Source organism: Salminus brasiliensis, chromosome 1 (genome assembly GCF_030463535.1).
Source record: "Salminus brasiliensis chromosome 1, fSalBra1.hap2, whole genome shotgun sequence".
In the NCBI taxonomy this organism is placed as follows: domain Eukaryota; kingdom Metazoa; phylum Chordata; class Actinopteri; order Characiformes; family Bryconidae; genus Salminus; species Salminus brasiliensis.
This window is the reverse complement of record NC_132878.1, coordinates 13446475-13455717: the sequence shown is the minus strand read 5'-3', so window position 1 is coordinate 13455717 and position 9243 is coordinate 13446475. Positions and strand designations below refer to the sequence as shown.

Here is a 9243-nt window from a genome sequence, read left to right as displayed (position 1 = left end):
GAAACAGGTACAGTGAAAATAACATTTTATATAAAAATGTATATTTGTGTAATATGTTTGCTGGTGTTCTGTTGTCCGTTTCCATGTAGCTTCGGTTGTGTGTTCTCTTTCTTCTGGACTTTGGTATGATCAATATGAAGCTAGCAGGACAGCGGGCATTTATGATATGTCAATCAGCAGTGGTACTGGGTGTGAAACATATGGAAAAAAAGAGATCATAACAGCAGTAAGAGTTATGAATGTGTGTGTTAGGGTTATGTAATGAAAAAAATAATACAACCCATAAATGTGGTACAGGATTAGAGCAGATAGAGTATCTCTTCCTCTGTCTCTCTCTCTCTCTCTCTCTCTCTCTCTCTCTCTCTCTCTCTCGGAAAAGAACAGTGCATAAAATATTTAGTCTTACTCTCGTAGAGCAGCTTTCTAAAGAGAGTGCAACTTAATAATAAATCTTGTTCCTCTTAAACCGAAACAGTCCGAAGAGGAGGAAGAAAAAATAGCTCCCACATTTAAAGGATTAGTTGTGAGAAAGATCAGGTTTGTATAGTTTTACTGCAAATCTTTGCTGCCCAAAGAAAAACATGTACCTCCAAAACAGCAACTTTACAGGAGAAGGAAAAAAACTTCTTTACTTTCAATGGAAGTCAATGCAAAATGATTGCATTTCAAGTCAGTTTGAAGCATTTCCATTTCTCCATTCATCCAGAATTATTCACACAGGATACAGAGCAGCTACAGGGTTTAAAGGATGGAGAAAACTAAAAACGGACAGGAATAGACAGCAGCGAAATGTACTGTATACATGTTTCTAAAATACTAAGACATGGTAGGTAGGTAGATACACAGTGTTCAAAGCCACACAAGCCCGACTCTTTGAGGTTACTAAACACTATTTAACAACTCACCACGGCCTGAGGCAAGCGTGTGATGATTTAGGCATACAATTAGCACAATGCTAATTACTTTACATAAGTGCAAAACTAAAGAAGCAAACTTCAGACACCATACATGTCTTTCCTGACTGCCTACACTCTCCTTGAGGAACTTTTGGAGGTTCTTCAATTTGAAACAGTGGAATAACCTCTTACGGTGTTTGGTACCAAACTACTCTTTTAAGCCCAGGCTGGAGAACCAAGGTCTGGAGTTCAGCACAGTTCACTGAGTTTCCTGCTCTTACACACCAACTAAATCTGGCAATTAATGGATGTTAGTTAAATCAGGTGTCTTTGACTGAGAATCACACAAAACTGTGTAGAACACACAAACCCTCCTACAGGAGAGAAAAAAAGCATTTGGTATATTTTGGAGCATTTCAACTAATCCGTTCATCCTGAAGGTTTGGCACAATGTAAAGAACAACTGCCAGATTCACAATATTTCAAAATGTGAAAAACTGCAAAAATTAAGATGCTGTTTTTTTTTTTACTAGAAATCATTCTGCATAAACTCAAACTCGACCATTTAAACTCAACCTAAATGTTTCCTGAAACCACAATCACAGCTCAATTACTCTAGAAATGCCTAAAACTAAAAACTACATGGACCATCAAGGATCACTTGGAACACTGTGCTGTAGAACTGGAGTGGTTATGTGGAGCTGTGTGTGTGTGTGTGTGTGTGTGTGTGTGTGTGTGTGTGTGTGTGTGTGTGTGTGTGTGTGTGTGTGTGTGTAAAGAGAAGGTGGCGGTGGTGCAATAGAAGAGGAACAGCAAGTGACCAGAACAGGAGATAGATTGCAGAGGCTTGGGTTACTAACTCTAGTGGAGACCTCATCTTCTCTTCACACACAGATCACCTGTCCTCAGCCTGGAAACCTAATCTGCAGAGTCACTCAGAACACACACACACACACACACACACACAACTTGTAAAGCTGGTTCTTACCTTAGCTGGGTAGAGAGGCCTAAAGCCAACCCTGAATTAAAGTACTGTATTTAACATCAGAATAACAGTAAGCAAGCAGAAGTGCAAATAAATTACCCAAGCAAAAAACTGCCTAGATTTAAACCATAAGGCCATAAGTATTTAGTTCCCTTCTTTTTAACATCCCTTCCTTCCAATTTCTGGATACTTTTGGCCTAAAATAAATTTATAAAGGTCCAGATTGAGAGATTTGAGCTACAGCAAAACAGTACAGCAGAACAGGATGAACTTAACTCAGTCAAAAGTAGATGCAGAAGCAGATCCACTCAGGTGGAAGTACACTATACATACAAAAGTATCCAGACGCTCCTTTTATTGAGTGAGTTCAGCTACTTTATGCTGCTCCCTTTACTAAGACAGGCCTTTAATTGTGCATGCAGAGCTTGTTTATGTGCCATAGAGAAGCATTGCCAATATAACAGGATGCTCTGGAGCAGCCACGCTGAAGTCACCATGCCCAACCCCATCCGGTAGACAGAGGGGTATAAAGCCCTGCAGCGCCGGACCTGGGAGCAGTGGAACTGACTTCTCTACAGTGCTGGAGCTTCAGTCAATATGTTTGAGTGGCATCCTGACCTATAACTAATCATCCTTTGTTAAAACCTGACCTCACTAATGCTCTCATGGTCATCAAATCTACACAGCAATGTTCCAAAGTCCAGTGTAAGGCCTTCGCAGAAGGGTAGATGCTGTTCAACTTGTAGCAAGTTCAACTTGGTTAAGACAAGTGATTTGTCCAATGAAAGCCATTTTATGCTGATAAATGACACTTTGGCTGTTGCAAACCTGGCTAGTGCGCCCCCAAGAGGTTGAAAAGCCAGTTCTTTTGTCTTTAACTTCTCCTTAATTGATGATGAAATAGGGAGGATTTTCCTCCTCCATGCCCCGCAGCCACATGCTTCATAACTCCACACTACACTACCCCATAACGTGCAGACCAGCAGATACTGAGGGTGTTTGTGCTCTTTAAGGCTGAAACATGTAACTGAACCTTGTTCTGATTGGCTACCGAAAAGCAGGCCCAGGATGAAACACTCCTCATAACGTCAGCATGCCTGGGCGGAGCTAAACTGCTGTAGGCTGAATAGGTGAATATATAACAATGTGCTGGATATTGTGGCAAAAACAATAAATTGGCTGTTTTTATGGCTTTGTTGCCATATCTATATTATATCTGTCTGAACTGGGGTTGAATGGTATAGTTTGGAACTTTACATTCTACATCTAACATTTCCTTAAAAAAGGGGAGGGGAAGAGGGAATTCTATTCTGTAAATGATATAAATTATATAAATGATAAATTCTTGTAAACTGGAGTAACAGTCAGACTGTCTAAAGGCACAATAAATGCAAAAACTGGCACATGTACACAGACTCTCTCTCTCTTTCTGTGGTCACATTTAGACACCTCTTATTCTGGATCCAAGTAAGTATGTGTTAATCACAGGCTTAATGAGCTCAGTGGCATAAGACTTCTCTGGTCTGAGGTCACTGAGGAGAACAACGCAGGCCTTCTTTATACTGATGCTTTCTTTTCTTTCTCTTTTTTTAAGTGTGAATTTTGCATTTTTATTTTTATAAACTTGGATACCTACGTATTTGGACGGGGACATCATTTTTGTCATTTTGCCTCTGTACACCACCTCAGTGAAAAATTTAAATATTTTATAGATATTTTATTTACATGTGCTGCGTTCACATTACCAGCCTGAAGTGACTCAAATTAGATTTGTGCTTTAATGTGACACAGATCAGATTTTTTTTCAGGGCGGTGTAAACATGTTTGAGTCACTTTAATATGTGGTCCTAGATTATGGATAAATACTGGATTAATGGGCAGGCGACATGACTGTAAACCCTCAGATCGGATTTCATGTCTTTTTTTTGGCCTGTTTTTTTGAGCTTAGTGCTGTCGTCATCAGTCAGCACCAGCAGGTGATGGAGGCGATGTGCACAAACATATCAATGCATCAATATGAATGGTTAGATCTGTTGTGATATTACAGTAGTAGGCAGGTGGTATTAATGTTATGACTGACCGGGTGATTCTGCAATTAGGGGAACTTTTATATCTTCAGGTTATGAATTGTTAGAAATACTTTATTACAAAATAAAGTAAATATATAAACAAAATACTAAATAAATAATTGCACCAAAATCAGGATTGAAAATCAATATTTGTCTCTAATCTTGATTTTATAACTTCTCTGCTCCAATAAAATGATTAAAAAGTGATGAATTCATACAAAACTTATTGTAACTTAAGACTTTTTTCTGCATATTTATATGGTTTAATAAGTTCTGTGATTTTTTTAAATGTTTGTAACATTTGTTTAAGTCGTGACAATGACATTCTAAGGTCTTAATAAGAGTAATTTGATCATCAATTAATTACTCCATGCTGACAATGGAGTATACAATATTTTACAAACAAAACATTCACATTATTAATATGTATTTAAAGTGCTTACTATACTCACTGTTGAGTATACTGAATACTTTGTGGAAATCCCTGACCTAGGGTCTCTTATTTCCTGACAAAAGTGATAAATGTCATTACCAAAATAAAACTAGATGTGATGGAAATGACACCTGCTGATGGTAATCAGGCCTTTCTACCACCAGTGTCTTTTAAACTGTTTGGAAATTAAAATGTAATGCAAACTAAACTCCCTAAAACTCATGTTCACTGTTTTAGGCAATGCGGCTGTAAGTGAGCTCTAGAGAATACAGAAAAAAGTAAAGGATGAAAAAGTAAATAAAAAAGCTGGATTCTATATACTTTACATAAGCTCAGTCCTGGCCATCACTAACCCAGTACTTCAAAGCATGCAAACATTGTTTTGACTTAATTTGGTGCAAAAATTGTTTAATTTAATTTTAAAGATGGTACAATTGAAAAAAGTCTAAAATCAGGAAAAAAAAATATATGTGCATTGAATTTACAACATGTTTTTGCCACTAATCTAGAATAACAAGGACACATGAGCGCCCTCTTTTATAAAATATAGGTACTGCGTACCTGGATCTGCCACAGAAACCCTAACTTGGTTCTGATGCCTGCCGTTTATATAGTTACAAAACTTCACTACGCTACATTTCCTTTTGATAATCCATTAAAAACTGTTACCATTTTGGCTAAATCTCAAATAGTTCTCTATCTTCTAACTAATGTACTATGTAAGTCAATAGACTCTGGCTTTTAGACGCAAAGAAACAGCAGAGTGTTAAATAAGGACCCATGCAGAACATGCACCATACTCTATTGTATTTGGGTGTATAAATTATTATCTGAGACCTGCATAGTGCACTAGATAGGGAGTAGGAAGCTATTTCAGATCAGCCCATGTCACCCCATGTCAACCCTTAGACGGTGTATGAAAGCCCACGCGTCTTCACTTTCATAACTACATTATTGTCATTTGCCATCAGTTTCATAGGACCTAAAATAGAACCCTGTGGGACTCTGCAAGATATGCCAAACTAAAAGGTTAGAAAATAATAATCACAATAGTATCTGTATTAGGATTTATAACAAAATAATAAACAAAGGCTTAAACTACTAGTCAAATACACTTAACAGCAATTTGGATACAAGACCTGTATGCAAATATGCATAACCAAAGGCAGATACACTCACAAAAAAAAGACATACAGGCCAGGCTTGCAGTGTTTAGGATGATTAATTTATTTCTATTTACATCTATGTGACTTTTAAAAAAGCCAAAAGTACTTGATATGCAGAACCCAATGGACCATTTGTCCTGTATTAGTCACATGATTCCGCAGACACTGCAACTCAGGTACATACATTCACAATTTGCACTTTATAAATAAAGTCTCTCACTCTCTCTCTCAAACACACACATACATACACACTCACACCAGGTGGCTTCTTGTGCTGTGAAAGCTCTTTTCCAAATGAAGCTGAATGCTGTGGTCACAAAACCACACAAAACATTATGTGAAAAAAAAAGTTGTTGTTAGCTGCTGACGATGAGTGGGTTTTGCTTTAAATCTCCACCAGGGGGCGCCTGCACACCATCACCTCTTGCCAAGGTGAAGATTTGAAGGTTACTCCCCCTTATGATGCATATTCATGAGCAAATAAACAAAACAAAACATAAACAGTAAAATAATGTTAATAATTTAAAAGGAGTGAATGTCAAACAGAGGAAAGGTGAGCTCCAGGTAGTGCATAGAGTTCATCTGTCTGTGCACACGTGCACACACACACACACACACACACACACAAACACAGACAGACAGAGAGAGTCTTGCTCAACTATGAGAGGTAGTGTTCCAGTTTCTCTCTGTCTTCTTAGGAGGAGTGTGTTTTTCATCCCATCCCTTGAGCAGCAGCAGCATTCTCCATTATGGGACGGGGAAGCCCTTATATGGAAGCTTGTTTCAAAATCCAGTCAAAGGCTTCTTAGAAACGAACAGGTCTTGACCTGAATTCAGTTCATGAGTTCAGCTATGTGCTCGGCATCTGTCCATCAACCTGCCTTTTAAAGAAATCTCAGTTTGCCAGTACGCCGTAGGCACAGGCTACCTATTAGCCCCCAGCCTGTACTGTCCTGTCACTGCAGAAAGCCACAATGGCTCCCAGGCTTTGCTGTTCATCTTCAGGTGGAGATGAGGCCCGTGCCCTTCACATACGCGAGGACAGAGCGAGCTCGTAGAACAGCACGTAGGCATCACTGCTGCGCACCTGGCTGGACGACATAGGACTCACCCTGCAGATACAGAGGGAGACAGAGTTATGTATTGTTAGACTCTAAAAGTAGTGATGACACTGAAAAGCTGAAGGTAATGTAATGTTTTTAAAATTGATGTACTTAATATTAATATCCTACTTAATATTAATATCCTTATATATATATTGCTTTGTAATCTGTGCAGAAAGTCAATGAAAGCTTGCTCACTGACCCTTAACAGTGTACTGTTGGATGGTTTACCTGGAGTCGTTGTACGTGTACCACTCTCCTGTGGAAGGGTTGCGGCAATACGCTGTATAATGACCACCCAGAGTGGTGCCCGTGTGATTGGACACTGCATACAGGTTATAAAAGGCGTTCACTACAGATAGAGGGAGAAGGAGAGCAAGAGAGAGAGAGAGAAAAAGCAAGACATTCAGATGCAAGACGTAGATAAATTACCAATATTTACACAATATAAATAATTGAAGTAAAAAACTCTGAGGAAAAACAATATTATTAACAGATTATGCTCCAATATGTCCAAAATGAACTTTTTGACATACTCTGTAAGTCTTATTTATGTATACCAAAGACGTCCTGGATAAATACAGAATTTTTAAATGATATATTATTTAACATATACATCTAAATAAATAGGAGCTACTCACTGCTGTTGTCTGAGGCGAACTCCCGCAGGTCCAGCTCTTTGATGGGGAAGTTGACGAAGGTGGACAGTTTGGCGGTCTTGACACGAGCCTCAGAGAATCGTTTCAAGTCTGATCAAGCCAGAGAGTCAAGGACCAACAATCACTCATACACAAAGACGAACAGGTTAAATATATACAGGAGCACTGGTTGGAATACTCGGTTTGGTTTAAAGGATACGAAGCACGAGGACTTTGGGGAATTTCTGGATGGAGAATTTCTTTGTGCATTTCCGCCTGGCTTTACATCTTTGGCATGTCTGAAAGAGAGAGAGAGAGAGAGAGAGAGAGAGAGAGAGAGAGAGAGAGAGAGAGTTTTAGTTCCACTGAAAACGTTGAAAAGTTGTTTTCCTTTTCTACATAAACAGAGCTCAAACACATACTGGTTTCTCGTTGCCGTCCAGCACGTCTTCCTTAGTGAAGAGCCGAAGGCAGTCAATCAGAGACACTTCCCCAGAGCTCTGCAACAGAACAACACTGCGGTTACAACACTGCTCCCAACACATGCCACACAATTCTTTAATGTGTGCACTCTGTGTGCACTCTGTGTCTGTGCATACTTTGGCGATAGGTAGAGACAGATCCCAGAACGGATCGAATACAGTCGAGCAGAAGCCACATTCACTGCAGGTCAGAGAGCTTTTCAATTGGCCCACAAACAGATCTGAGGGAAAAGACACATTAATCATTAGCAACAAGATACTTACAATGTTGTTTTTTTGAAGCATTGCTGTGAGGACGTGTTTGTATTCATTGATAAGAGCGTTAGTAAGGTTAGGATGTTGGATGATCACCACCCCACCGCATCTCCAACTCCCCAACTCATCCCAAAAGTATAGGATGGAGCACCATCATCACAGAGAACACAGTTCCACTGCTCCACAGCTCAATGCCCACGCCTGGCATTAGACATGGTACCAATAGGTCCATCATGTTTATCTGCTCTAGAGGGTCCTATTTTATTGTCAATACATGTGCATTTGCATGTGCAAGAACCTTAACACTAACTTCTTTAAACCTTTAAAAGCTCCTCCATTAAGATATCACATAAGAACGGTCCTTTGCGGAACCAAAAATGGTTCTTCTATTAAGTCACTCAAAAAAAACTTCTGTGGCGCCTTTATTTTTAAAAATGTAATTTGATTAGGGTCATTTAGGAAATGATTCACTGCATAATTAAATCTGCACAATTCAGTTGTCAGATACTCAGTAGTTAACAATCCACTGAGTATGAAGATGGAATATAGATAACACAATATATAAACTCAGATATTTCTTATAGAGAAGATAATCAGTTCCAACATTTTGAAATGGATGCAGTTGCTGCCTTCAGGTCAACCCATCACAAGGCACTGATGCATTTCTACACTGTAAACCACTTTTAATACAGCAGGGTCGCTCACTCACCTACTACTTTACTGTCTTCTCTCTCAAGATACTTGTTCCACATTCTCTTGGCCTTCTCATCATCCCTGAGGAACACACACACACGTATAAGGTTACAAACCACACTAATCACATTCTCGATCTTTGTGACAGAATTAGAGCTCAGTGAGGGAAGTTTAAGTGTGTGCTTACGAGAGGTGGTCGAAGTCCTCCATGGGCACTCGGGGCCTGACCGAAACTCGGTTCACTTCATTGTGGAGCCCGTCTAGGAGGAAGCGAAGGAACTCCTGAGCATCCTGTTGACTGGAGGAGAGGGAAAAAACACAGAAACTAATGCTTTGTACTCTCGGATGGATCGAAATAGGGCTGTCAGAATTACTTGCTAAAAAAGGATCAAACTAAACACAGTTAGCCATCTGCCAGATGATAATGCATAATTTCTTACAGTTCCTATAGTGGCAACAATGTGCTAATCTATTTATTTTTATGTTTTTTTAGTGCCTTTTTAGTTTTTTTTTTTATATATAT

At 39.2% G+C, this 9243-nt stretch overlaps 1 protein-coding gene across 2 annotated transcripts in view; it reads right to left on the bottom strand.

Moving 5' to 3' along the window:
* Positions 1–5592: 5592 nt before the first annotated feature.
* usp2b (ubiquitin specific peptidase 2b) overlaps positions 5593–9243 on the bottom strand; it is a 45417-nt gene continuing 41766 nt past the window's right edge. For both annotated transcript variants that reach the window (XM_072671663.1, XM_072671746.1), the window contains 8 exons: positions 8908–9018; positions 8737–8801; positions 7890–7993; positions 7713–7790; positions 7511–7589; positions 7294–7401; positions 6884–7004; positions 5593–6661 (listed from right to left, as the gene is read on the bottom strand). In XM_072671663.1, the coding sequence (XP_072527764.1) occupies positions 6577–6661; positions 6884–7004; positions 7294–7401; positions 7511–7589; positions 7713–7790; positions 7890–7993; positions 8737–8801; positions 8908–9018 (751 nt within the window). In that variant the 3' untranslated portion in view covers positions 5593–6576. The remainder of the gene's footprint in view (positions 6662–6883; positions 7005–7293; positions 7402–7510; positions 7590–7712; positions 7791–7889; positions 7994–8736; positions 8802–8907; positions 9019–9243) is intronic.